The 13,169-nt window shown below is 43.3% G+C and overlaps 2 protein-coding genes across 3 annotated transcripts in view; one reads left to right on the top strand and one right to left on the bottom strand.

Moving 5' to 3' along the window:
* Positions 1 to 5,239, bottom strand: part of LOC101987459 (soma ferritin-like) — a gene marked incomplete at its 5' end in the record, with an annotated part of 24,945 nt that extends 19,706 nt beyond the window's left edge. The window contains one exon of the mRNA XM_026787552.1: positions 5,102 to 5,239. Coding sequence (XP_026643353.1) covers positions 5,102 to 5,239 — 138 coding nt within the window. The remainder of the gene's footprint in view (positions 1 to 5,101) is intronic.
* Positions 5,122 to 13,169, top strand: part of Cpox (coproporphyrinogen oxidase) — a 19,441-nt gene continuing 11,393 nt past the window's right edge. Inside the window, exons 1-5 of one of the 2 annotated variants that reach the window (XM_026787347.1) lie at positions 5,122 to 5,767; positions 7,387 to 7,530; positions 7,760 to 7,870; positions 8,864 to 9,005; positions 9,742 to 9,960. In XM_026787347.1, coding sequence (XP_026643148.1) covers positions 5,245 to 5,767; positions 7,387 to 7,530; positions 7,760 to 7,870; positions 8,864 to 9,005; positions 9,742 to 9,960 — 1,139 coding nt within the window. In that variant the 5' untranslated portion in view covers positions 5,122 to 5,244. The remainder of the gene's footprint in view (positions 5,768 to 7,386; positions 7,531 to 7,759; positions 7,871 to 8,863; positions 9,006 to 9,741; positions 9,961 to 13,169) is intronic. The other variant, XM_005344934.3, reaches the window with a different exon arrangement.

Genomic DNA, 13,169 nt, shown 5'->3' with positions numbered 1-13,169 from the left:
TCAGGAGGCAGAGGCAGGTGGATCTCTATGAGTTCGAGGCCAGCCTGGTCTACAAGAGCTAGTTCCAGGACAGGCACCAAAGCTACAGAGAAACCTTGTCTTGAAAAAACAAAGACAAACAAACAAACAAACAAACAAACAAAGAGTAGAAACATTCATACAGCATAACAATATAATCTTTAAATTTGTGTCAATAAACAAAAATACAAACCAATGTAAAGTACTTAAGATTAGTAGTTGCTTTTTTAATTTAAAATTAGATTCAATAATCTACCCTTTAATCCTATCATTTCTATATCCTATGCCCCTTTTTCTTTAGAAAGGGATTTTTGAATTTAACTCTCTTATTTAACTTTTTCTTTCTTTTCTCCTTTTTTCCCCTATGACCCAAAACAATTTGTAACTAAGTCCCCTAAACAAAGGTAAACATCCATAATCCATTTTTGGGAATGTGAGTGTAGTGTTCTAAGCTACTTCCTATTGATTGGGGGTGCTGGTAATCTTTAGGGGACCCTGAGAAAACTTAAGATTATAATCAAGTCCTGTCTGGAGTATTCTGTGAGGTTGGATCATCTCAGCCAGAATCCAGATGACTGTTCAGTAGACCTCAGAGGAAACTGCAGCAGAGGGGCTCTGAAACATTGGATCATCTGAGCCATCCATCCTCACCAGAGATTTTTCAGAGGGTCTTCCTTGATCAAGCCTGATTTTTCTTAGCCCAGAATTAATCTATAGCCTGTAATTTCCTGTGGAAATAGAAGCAGAATCTCTTTCCCAGAATAATATATCTTTTGACTGAAATTTTGAAGTCAAGATATTTTTTTAAATATATAGGTTGATTTAATCTAGTAGTTTTCATAATCAAATGTATCTTAGCAGTTTTCATTTGTTTTTTTAGTAGCCAAAAAATTTAAAGACAACACAATAACATACAGTATCAAGACTCTCTGTGTATTTTCCATCTTTACATGACTTATATTTTTATTATACTATTTCTTTTTAAGGACTTTATTTTAAAACTATATTTTTAAATCTGATGCTGTATATATTCTTTTTATTCTTTCTCCCAAGCCTGTGCATATTTTTAATATGCCATTTAAAGGCTCCCTTTTTTCATCTGAATCTGTCTTTACTGCACATCTCTATCTTTTTCTGAACACACGAGTATTTAAATTGCTAAGTTGCATGATCCAAGCTGTGGCTTTGATGTCTGCCTCTGACCCATTCCTTGGTTCTGAGTGTCTAGCTTCATGGTGAAAGTACAGGCTGGAGTCATGTTTACCACCCCAGCTCTGGGAAGGTTCAGAGTCCACACTGCCACCAAGTAGCATCCTATCCACTGCTCACAAATCCCCATGTTGGGTAGCAGGGCTTCTTAAAAAGGCCATCTGTTCTTGTGGTTAACAGTGAGACAGGAAGCTGTGCTAAAAGGAGCTGCTCCTCTGCTCACCACCAGCAAATAGAGCCCGCCTGAGTAAATGCAGCTACCAAGAAGCCAGGCTTGACCCCTGTTTTGTGTGTCTAGAATCCTTTCTTAAGCTTTGTCAGGTTTTATGTTGAAATTTTGGCCCCTCGTTGGAATGCCAAATTTAATTAATGCTTCTTTTTCCTGCCAGTTTCCAAATAACCACTCAGAGGCTTAATATTACTTATGAATGCTCGGTCAATTGTTCAGGATTATTGCTAACTAGGTCTTTCATTTTAAGTTAACCCATATTCCTTATTTATGTTCTGCTGTGTGGCTGTACCTTTATTAGCATGGCAAGGTCATCTCTTGCTCTGCCTCTTGCTGGTGATTCCCGACTCTGCCCTTCACCTTCCCATCTTCCTTTGTTGGCCATCCCGCCTATACTTCCTGCCTGGCCAATCATCGTTTTATTAAGCCAATTTGAGTGACAAATTTTTACAGTGTACAAGCGGATTATTGAACAACATTTCAGTAACTTGACTAACTAAAGAGAAATAACAATATTGCTAGCTGAATGTATTAAATACTTGCCTCCTGCCCTTTGCTGTTCATAAACTGCTGCTCTGTGCTTGCTAGCTTGTCTGTTTAAAAAAAAAAAAAACAAACCTTGAGGCATAGTGAGTTTTTCAGAATCAACTTCAATACTTTCTCTGTCTTTTAAAAATTATTGTATGTTAGAAGACAATTTACAGGGGTTGGCTCTATTTTTGCTATTTGGGTTCCAGGCATCAAACTCAAGTTGCCAGAGTTTTCCAGAATATGCTTTAATCTACCCTTTTATGTGAATATCCATGCTATTGTCTTTCCAATCCAATTCATTTTTTTCTAGAGAAGACAAGGTACAGTTTCACCATCCCCTTTCCCAAGTCTCATACATTAATTCTTGTTGGAAATTACCATGTCCATACATCATCCTTTCCCAAGGTGGGCATGTGAATCAAGACAGACAGCATCTCTATCTGTAAGACTTAAGGAACAAGTTCATTCTTTAAATTATTTGCTCCTAGATCACATGATGTCTAGAAGTAGGCACAATGACCTAGAGAGTGTGCTGAAAGACACCCTCAGAGTGCAGGCTCTGTTGAGCAACCTGCTCTCCAAGGTGTTGGGACAGTCTCAGGCACAGGATCACTGTGATTACATTGTGACAAGATTACTGTAGGAAAAAAACTTAGAGAGAAGCTGAAAACAAAGGATAGAGGAGAGGGGCAGGCACTGTGAGTCTGTCTCTTATGCGAACTTCCTTTTGGACTATTTGAGTGCTTTCTCTACCTCTCTCTGTGGACATCTCATTAAAATTACTTTAACTAAAATAAGAGCAAGCCAACCACACTAAGTTGCACTGTATACTTAATATATAGGGTTGTGGTAGCCCAGGCTGGACTCAATTTACAGTAACCCTGCTTCCGCCTCACTTGTGTTGAACGGCAGACATGAACGTGCCTGATCTAGATACTGACTTAAGGCAGCTCTTCACTATTCTCTTAAGACGAAAAATTCAAAATGTAAATCCTAGGACAGAATACTAAAATGTCAAAAGCTTTCCTTCCTTGTTAATTTCACTCCCCTCGCAACCCCACTAGAATTCCTAAGTTGTTTGAAAGCATGCCAAGGCCATGTTTAGCAATACCTTGTTACTAATTAGCTTGTGTTTCTGTATCTGTCTGAAAGCAATGGAACTTTGATAAGACTCACCTCATGGTTGCTTATCACAGAAAATTGGTAAACATGATATAATTTAGGGAAGGTACTTGGGGATTGTATATGTGCGTGTGTGTGGTACGTGTATGTATGCATATGTGTGTGCATGTGTATATGTGTGTATGTTCTTGTGTGTGTGTTTCTAGAAGGCAAGTGAGCTACCAGAGGAATGAGGGGTTTTCCTCAAACTCTCTCTAAACAGGGTAAGCTAATATACTAATAAAATTAGTGATTTTTGACTGAGGAAAGCTCAAACTCATCAGGATTCTGAGAAGCATGTGGAGTTTGAAGACTAACAACTGAATGTCTGAATCTAGTGTTCGCATGAGGCTAATAAGAATTTCCTGGCTGGTGGGGTCACCTAGAAAATAAACACACAGTACTGCAGAGCACCCAATTCAGATCCAGGTGAATACCCCTGCTGCGTAGCTTTTGTTTACAACTGAGTTTGTCCCCACCAGCTTTCTGATGCATGAACTTGCTTATAGAAGGGATATTTATTTCGATACCATGCACCAACCAGTAGGACTTGGGGGTAATTGGAGCTCCAGGAAGATGAATTTTTTTTTTTTTTAGATAGGGTCTCACTATGTACACCAGGCTGGCTTCGGAGATCCATTTGCCTCTATATACCAAGTGCTGGAATGACAGGTGAGCGCCACTATGTTCGGCTAGGAAGATGATTTTTTTTCTCAGACCAATCAGGTTATTTAAGAATTCCATTAAGCACTGCACATTAAAATTGAATGTGAGGACTTTGATGGAAGCCTTAGGAGGGGAGGAAAGAGACAGAAAGCCTAAAGATGAGGAAGGCTGGAAACCAGGGCACAATTTGTTCAGGACCACTTATTTTCCTCATTTCGTTTATTTTTTACATTAGCTCAGTATTAGCAGAGTGGAAGCATAAATGGGGGGGGGGTCTCTTACAGAGAAAATATTTAGAGAGATTCCTTTTCATTAATGGGGTTCATTTATCATCAGCAGGCCCAGCTAGACACCATAGGCCTTCACAGGCAAACAAGAGATTATTCTTATCTTTGTTTCTCTTCCAAGTTGGTCTCCAGGCAGGGCACCCTACAGCTAAAAGTTAAGGGTTTGTCTTCTCTGAAAGTTTCATCACTTCTCTCTGATGTCATTTGCCCGCCACCCTTTTAACTGCCAGGCCTGAGGAGCCTGCAGTCCCAGGCAATTTGCATGGGAAGCCCTGGGGTGAACAGACTAGTTTGAACCACACCTATTGAGTTTCTGTCACTGTTCTGGCCAGAAAGCTTGTGGGAAAACAACCAGTGGTCTAGAATATCATTTACTAGTAGAAATTAAAAACATGTCGGATAGTAAAAGGGCAAATGAGCCCTTTTGATATGATAAAATATGTTGACGTTGACATTTATGTCTAGGCACCATATGGCTTTGAACGAGCTGCTGCCTCTTCCATCTGCGAGCTTCTGCCCTTATGTTTTCAAGCTTAGGGCTGTGGGGAGAACAGAGATTTGGAAGAGTGAACTTGGAGTGTGAATGTTTTTCCTAGGATTTACTCAGGAGCCCACCATTATAGTCTTATAGTCTTCCCAGAGAGCTTGGGGTAAGCCTAGCACTGGAGCGAAGGGACATACCCCAGACCCGTAGCCAGGACTAGCCTGCAATCCCTGTTTGACATTTTCAGACAGGGATGTCTCTGTGTCGTCTTTCTGCTCGTTTATCCTCAGTCTTCCGGCCCTACTTCTGGGTGAGCGAGCAGGGTAATCGAAGGTGGACGTGACTACACGGCCTCTCTTATCAGTGCTCGCACCTCCACAGACCTCCGTAGACTTGGAGTGGGACCCACCTCGGTGGGAGGGGTGGAGTCTTATCTTCCACTCTGGGAGCGTTCAGGCGGGTGCAGGTGGCGATAGGACCGGACTACACTTCCCAGCATTCTCCGCTCCCGCCTGCCTCCAGTCTCCCGCAGCAGCGGCCCACACCCGTTGAGTCTCTTCCCTGGTCCCGGTTCCAATTCCGGCGAGTGTCGGTCGGCCTCAGGACCCCGGGCACTCCGGCGGGTCTGCAGGACCGGCACTGCCCAGTCCCGGAGGGACATGGCCTTGCGACTGGCCCGGCTGGGCTCTGGCCCCGGCTGGCACGCGCTGCGGAGCGACTATGGCCAGCTGCGCGCTTGGTCCCCGCGCGGCGCGTCCGCCCGCGTCCGCCAGCTGCCTGGCACCGCCGGTACCCAGTCCCGCCGCGGGCTGGGCCACGGCCCCTCGGCTGGAGGCGGGTCCTGGTTGGGGACCGGGCTGGCCGCGGCGCTGGCGGGGTTGGCAGGACTGGCAGCCGCCGCCTTCGGGCACGTGCAGCGGGCGGAGATGGTGCCCAAGAGCTCGGGGGCGCGAAGCCCCTCGCCTGGACGGCGGGAGGAGGACGGTGACGAACTGGCCCGCCGCTGCAGCGCTTTCATGAGCTCGCCGGTGACCGACGTGCGTGAGCTGCGGAAGAGACCCGAGGACATGAAGACCAAGATGGAGCTGATGATCATGGATATCCAGGCCCAGGTGTGTCGGGCTTTGGCCCAAGTAGACGGAGTCGCTGACTTCTCTGTGGACCGATGGGAGAGGAAGGAAGGTGAGCAGGGCCCTCCTGTCACCTGCTGTGGGATGGAGTGGGCGCTAGTTGCAGCTTAGAATTGGAATCGGTTAAAATAAGCAATACCCACAGGGGATTGATCTATTAGAAGGGATACCCTCAAAAAGACATTGAGAGAGCTGCTCTCTGCTTGCAAATGTGGACCCAGAAGTGCCAGCAATTTAGAACAGGCCTTTTCAAAATACTACTAATTCATAATTACATTTTCTATAGGTTTATTAAAGAACATTTGCCGGCATCACACTTGAGCTTGCACGTCCAAACTTCAAAGTTTGTTACTGGACAGATAGATTTTTCCCCTCCTACATTTCATCTGCTGGTTAGGGTACTTTTGTCCCTTGTCCTCTAGAGGCAGAAGGAACACTCATCCTTCATCCCGAGTGTCTACTGGACACCCTGTGTCAAGAATCTCCCTACCTCTTTTTGGGAATTGCAGAAGAAATATTCAATTAGTGTTTCAGGAGCTCTTACTGAATTGCATGTCAGATTTCTTGAAGGAAACCATGTCATTAGAATCCCCAGATAATGACCCAGTCCTGTCGAGTCATGTACTGGTGACCATGTTGTTCCCTGTATATCCTCCCCTGCTCTCCCCTCCTGACCTGAATTTAAACTTGAGGATTGCTGACCTTTTCCCCGCTGGGAATATAACAGCATATCTTCAACGCTTTGACCTGTGATATTGTCACATCGATGTTAAATGAAATTCCATCTCATTTTCATAGTTTTCCATCTTGTTATGTTTTCAAGTAAAGGCCATGACTCAACCTCATATACTGTAATGCTATCTTTGGATGTTACTGTTTTCTTTCCATTTTTCATAATTTATGAATATATGTAGAGTCCTTAGAATTTTAGAAACATGGTCAACTCTTGAAAAAAAGAATCACCCACGTCTCCCAACTGTGAGATCTCGGATATGTTGTCCTGCTTCTCTTGAGTTTTTCCTCATCTGGAACACTGAAGGGTTGTTCTGGATCATCCTTTGACAAATGCACACTCTTGCCGGCTCTTAGGAATAAAGCAGCCCAAACATTAATTCTTGAGAAGCAATGGCTTTTTGGTGACCCTATTGTCTTAAAGAAAAAAAAATCCTATTAAACACTTATACCTAAATAGTAATATATGTTTTACTCAATCTAAGATTCCAAATTCCTTAAGAGTTTGAATAGCTACATTTTTAAATTATATTTAAAAATTAAAGGTAATAGTAGGTTGAGAAAACACAAAGCAATATGGAATTCTTGTGTTCAGTGAAAGTAGAATACTGTTCAAGTATAGCACTCTTGCTTGTCACATTAGCGTTCAGTTTTGGGAATAGCAAATGGATTCTTTTAGTGATGTTTGAAGAGAGAGAGTACCTTGGTGAAAGCACAGAGGAAACATTTTGATGGTTTGTGTCTGGGTCCAATGTTTGCCCCGTATGTACGGCTTATGATAGGAAGTTAAGCTAATCATCTATTGTTCTGTGCATTAAAATATATGCTATTGATGGTTTTGGAGCTCGGGGGAACCAACCCTCATGCTGCCACATTCTTGGGAGACTTGTATCCCATCTGATGGTCCCCTGTTCTCTGGTTTTCTGTTTCTGTGGACAGGGGGTGGTGGCATCACCTGTGTGCTTCAGGATGGCCGTGTGTTTGAAAAGGCTGGGGTCAGCATTTCTGTTGTTCATGGGAATCTCTCGGAGGAAGCAGCAAACCAGATGCGAAGCAGAGGAATGTCCCTGACGAGGAAGGATGGTAAGTTGGGTAACTCTTCCTGCCAGCACTTTTCCCAGCAGGTTTACCTAAAAGTAGCACTTTTTATGGAACAGCCGTTAGATGCTTGTGCCCGGGATGTTCACAGGCTTTAACTGTGAAAATCTTATCTTAAGGAACACATTTCAAAGCGACTTATGAGAATGCATTCAGAGATCACAGGGGATAATATGTGTCAAACCACTCCATTGAATGTTATTTTACTCTCTAGGTAAACTGCCATTTACTGCTATGGGTGTAAGCTCTGTGATTCACCCCAAGAATCCCTATGCACCCACTATGCATTTCAACTACAGATACTTTGAAGTAGAAGAATCTGATGGTAAGCCTCTCAAGGGTTGTGCGGAATATCATTGGGCAAAGTCTATATTTTAAGGAAAGCAAAAGGTACCCTATCAAAGAGGGAGAAAGGACAAAATTACTTGAGAACTTGCCACTGGGGCGCACACACAAGTATATGTGTACTATATACAGTGCATGAAGACCTACGTTGGGATCCCCCTTCCCCCGCCACTCATGTAAAAAGCCAGGAGCTGGGGAGTATAGACAGGAGGGTATTTGGAGCCAGTCACTGTAGCTAATTAGTAAGTTCCAGGTTCAGTGAGAGACCACGCCTCAAAACAAATAGGATGGTGAAGTGATTAAGAGAGCCATCTATTGTCAACTTCTGGCTTCTATACAAATGCACATGCCTGCATGTACACCCATGTGCACCCGCACACATGCAAACATTATACACTGACGTGCACACACACAAAAAGTTGGTAGCTGGTATTAACCGCTTACCGAGTGAGTATGTGTAACAGTTGTGCTTACATGGGAGATTGCTCCCTTAGTGTGTGCTTTCTCCCTTTTTTGGGTAAGTGGGATGTGTCCTTGGCTTTGGGGTGACTCCTAATAGTGGGATCATCAGAATCTCCTGCATTGTTTGTATTAACCTTTCATGTCTTAGGTAGAAACTGCTTTTCCTTATAGTGATCTAGCTGAGCTATTTGAGCTGTGTGATCCTAATGTTAAGACAACATCGAGATGCACAGCCTAGACCAGCTGTACGGGCTGTTATCACTCACTGTTCCCTCCATTTCCCTGCCAGCTTCTTCTCCCTCCCTCATCTCCTGTTTCCTTTTCTTTCTGTTTTTACATCTTGCCAGCCTCAGCTTTACTGCTGTCAGAACCAAATTCAGTTAAATGTTCCTTAGCTGTTACCTATTTCATATTAAGGAATTAAGTTTCTAAATTAAGCCTGCTAGTACAACCAACCCCTGGTGTGCTTGAGTCTCTGAGCAACACTGACTCAGCTCCCTTGCTTTGGTAGGTGGTACCCACTGGTGGTTTGGGGGTGGATGTGACCTCACGCCAACATACTTGAACCAAGAGGATGCTGTTCATTTTCACCGCACTCTGAAGGAAGCTTGTGATAAGCATGGGCCAGATATCTACCCCAAATTTAAAAAATGGTAAGCTGTTGAGACCTTTGTTTGAATAGATGTGCCTGTGGGGCCTTATTTATATAAAGATCTTCCAAAGAACTCTTTCCAGGTTAAGGAATATTCTTCATGTTCAGCGTTAATAAGTGCTGTCTCAGGAGACTTGTTCTATTAGACAGGACAAAAGCATGCAGAGTAGGCTGCTGGCTTGTGCTGGCTCAGGAGGGTAAGCTTTAACATGCATGAAGATGCTCTGTGACCATTTTCTCCTGCCTGCTTTGCCACAGCGGTGCAGGCCTTAGAGTCACCCCTTTAAATACTGAAAGAGACCTCAAGTTGTTGATGGCACTGTGCTTTTGGTGAATGCAGAGTCGATCATAAGAGCTCAGGCTTGCACCCCAACTGCTGTCAGTGTTAGGAGACCCCCATCCCCTGCTGCCTGTAAAAGCAGCATTGCTCCAGGGGTGGTACCACTTGTTTCAGGAGGTACTCTTGTTTTATTCGCTGCAGTTCTTAGTGCTCCTTATCCCTTAGATGGACTTATTTTGAATTGCCTGGTTGCTCCACATTTAAGAGTATGTGCATGTTCTACATGGGTAGTGGCTGCGGAAAATCTGGCCAAAGTTCTAGTTTCATAGTTGTGTAGAAAGTAAAAACATTGCTGGGGTGCGTCGAGGAGAGTGCGCTGAACCTGTGGGCTCACATCTGTTTCCGTGTATCTCTCATCTGACCTCTTGGTCCATGATTTAACTCTGCCACGGTCTAGGTGTGATGACTACTTCTATATAGTGCATCGTGGAGAGCGGAGGGGCATCGGAGGCATCTTTTTCGATGATCTCAATGTTCCATCCAAGGAGGAAGCATTCCGCCTAGTTAAGTCGTGTGCTGAAGCTGTGGTTCCTTCCTATGTCCCCATTGTGAAAAAGCACTGTGACGACTCATTCACCCCCCAGGATAAGCTGTGGCAGCAGCTTAGGAGAGGACGGTGAGTGACCGAAGAATGAACATGAACATCTCTTTGTGCGACTTACAGAAGTGGGGGCGGCTCTAATAATAGGGGCTTTGTATTGCTTTGGTCAAATACTTTCTATTTAGCCATATTAATCTATACTGTTAATTGTTATTAAGTAGATGAATATTAAAAATGAATTTAATAGCATTGTATAACTAATCAACATCACAAAGCTTACTTAATTAATATATATGCATATATTTTTGTGGTAGGCACATATTCAGGTGGATCTCTGAGTTCTCAGCTAGCCTGGTCTACAAGAGCTAGTTCCAGGACAGCTAGGACTGTTACACAGAGAAACCTTGTTTTGAAAACAAACAAACAAAGATAACCTTTACTTATTTTGGCCCTCTTACTAAGCATAGCCCCTGTATGAGGTACTTTGTGTCTGGTTTTCCAGGAAACCTGTGTTATACATGGTGTCATCGTTTTACTGATTATAAGGCGTCCTTACCATGTTAATTCCTTTGCCCAAGATTATACAGCAGGTCTGATAACATCCCAGATGTGAAACTGGATTGTCCTGGATGTGCTTTTCACCCATGCTTATTCCCAGCCTCTGACTCTGGGTTGAACATGATGAGCTCATAGCTAGTGAAATAGACTCTTCAGTCACAGCGTTCTCGCGAACCAGCCCACATCTCTGCTCTGCGGCTCCCTGTTTCTTTTGACTGTTTGTCTTAATCGTGCATGCACCACGAGTCACAGTTGTAGGATGAAATCTTTTAATTCATGTTAATTCTCTCAGGCACTTGAAACTTTGAGCCCTAAGGAGGTAAAGCTGTACCTTGAAGAGGCCTTGAAGAAGTCAACTTAAATATCCCAAGTTTAGCGATACATGTTTGTATTTTGCTTTCTGAGTTTGTTTTACTTAAATAGTTGTGTGCCCTGTTTGGTCCCCATGTAACAACTTGCAGTGAGAATCGATTCAGTTTTCTTTTAGAAATGTTTGAGCAATGCGTGTTTGACATCCCCTCTCCCCACATACACAATTTATCCACCATCCCCTTCCCATTCTGTCTGTCTTGCCCCCCTCTCCCCTGGGTAGGCCTGAGCCTGACTACAGAGTAGGCAGGCATAGCATAGACATACTGACAGGAGGCTCTTAGTTCAGTAGGGAAAGGGTTGCCAATTAAAATTCTGCTTCAGTATTGGGCATAGTCAGTATGCAAAGAATGAAGGTTTATGACTCCTCCTTAGGTGAAGTTTTTACCACTTCTTAGACCAAATGACCATTATTTTTCTCCATCCCCTGATGGCAGGTTACTCTGCATTCTGCTCTGTGTATCATTGCCCATCCGCTGTTTTTTGAGTTAACAAATGCATGAAGTACTAGAATAATTCCTCATGGCTCAGTAAGTCACTAATTGTCAAATAAAAGCTCTCTGTCACTCTTATCTCTGGGTTGGGAGATACACGTGGACTCTGGAGTTTAAGATAACCCCAGCATCATTGTAAGGACGCCCCTAGGTCAGCGACACCTAGTGGTCAGCATCGGCTTCAGTTCTTACCCTGTATTCTTTACAGCTCTTTCCCCAAGACCCCTAAAATGGTTGTCCCTTTCAGGGGCCATTCAGATTCCCTTTTGATTTTATTTACACTCTTTTATTGTATATCTCATCTAGTTGGTTATCTCGGTTACTGCTGTTCTCTTCTTAGACCTTGAATATTAGTCTCCTAGTCATCTTTTTCCGTAAGAAAAGAGGAACTAAAATTTGAACTAACTTTTTCCTTTCTTATTTTTGGGAAAGGGAGGCATCAGGATAGAATTGCAGCATTTCTCTACAGTCTGCGAGTTATCAAAATGGCAGCAATTAGATGCACAGAAAGCACTGGAAAGGCCAGGTTCAAGTGAAAGCTGCGAGAGTCAAGGCAGAGGTTGAGTAAGGAGGCATTGACTCAAAAAAGGAACAGAGGCATGCTACACCATGCACCTTGAGAATTCCTGTATAAGAGTCCTTGAGATAGGAGATTTGTCTTCAGTGCTACATTGTGTACCTTGAGAATTGTTGAAATAAGAGCAGCAAGGCTGCATCCCCAGCACCCTGCCGCCCACATGGCTAGTTTAGCTTATGTCCCGAAATAATTACACGGAAACTGTATTCTTTTCAACACTGCCTGGCCCCAATAGTTCCAGCCTCTTATTGGCTAGCTCTTACATATTGATCTAACCCATTTCTATTATTCTATGTAGTCCACGAGCCGGCTTACCAGGAATGATCTTAACCTGCATCTGCCTGGCATGCGGGAATCATGGCGACTCCCTGACTCAACTTCTTTCTCCCAGAATTCTGTTCTGTTTACTCCACCCACCTTAGGGTTGGCCTATCAAGGGGCCTAGGCAGTTTCTTTATTAATAAGAAATCACTCCCACATCAGAGAATTCCTGTATAAGTGTCTTTGAGATAGGAGATATATCTTCAGTGCTACACTGTGTACCTTGAGAATTCCCATGTAACAGTCCTTGAGATAGGAGTTGCGTCTTCAGTGCTACACTGTGTACCTTGAGAATTCCTATGTAACAGTCCTTGGGACAGGAGATACGTCTTTAGTGTTACACCATGTATGTTGAGTATTTCTGTATAACAGCCCTTGAGATAGGTCTTCAAACGTGTTTTATGTGAAACATGTTGTAGAAAGGTGATGTCAAGGGAAGAAGGTTACTGAGAGGGGAAATCCTTACCTACAGATTCAGGAATGAGTTTATTTTAATTGCTTAATCTTTTGAGACAGGCAGAGAATGAATAAAAATAGCCATTTGTGCATGAAAGCCAGTCAGTGACAAGGAAGATGGAGACAGAAAGGAATCCATTGACACTGTTGTTTACATTGTTACTGGTCCTCTAACCTTCCACACCAAGCTTGTCTGTCTTTCCAAAAGGATCCTGGAGATGTTCTTTGTGTGATTGTTTTGTTGCCTTGCTTTGTTTTTGCTGTTGATGGACTTAAAGACAGCAACCTGTGCACCAAATAAGAATGAGGAAAGTTTCCATTGTGAGTGGTTCCTAGTGAATAGGGAAGTGACTGGAAGGGAAATGGAGAAATTCATGCTTATGGGTCATTCTGAATTCTTTTTTTAAAAAATAATTTATTTACTTTTATTTTATCTTCATTGGTATTTTGCCTGCGTGTATGTCTGCGTGAGGGTGTCAGATCTTAGAGTTAGAGACAGTTGTTAGCTG

This window comes from Microtus ochrogaster, chromosome 2, assembly GCF_000317375.1.
Source record: "Microtus ochrogaster isolate Prairie Vole_2 chromosome 2, MicOch1.0, whole genome shotgun sequence".
NCBI lineage: Eukaryota > Metazoa > Chordata > Mammalia > Rodentia > Cricetidae > Microtus > Microtus ochrogaster.
The sequence above is the reverse complement of the archived record's forward strand: the minus strand, read 5'-3'. Positions and strand labels throughout refer to the sequence as shown.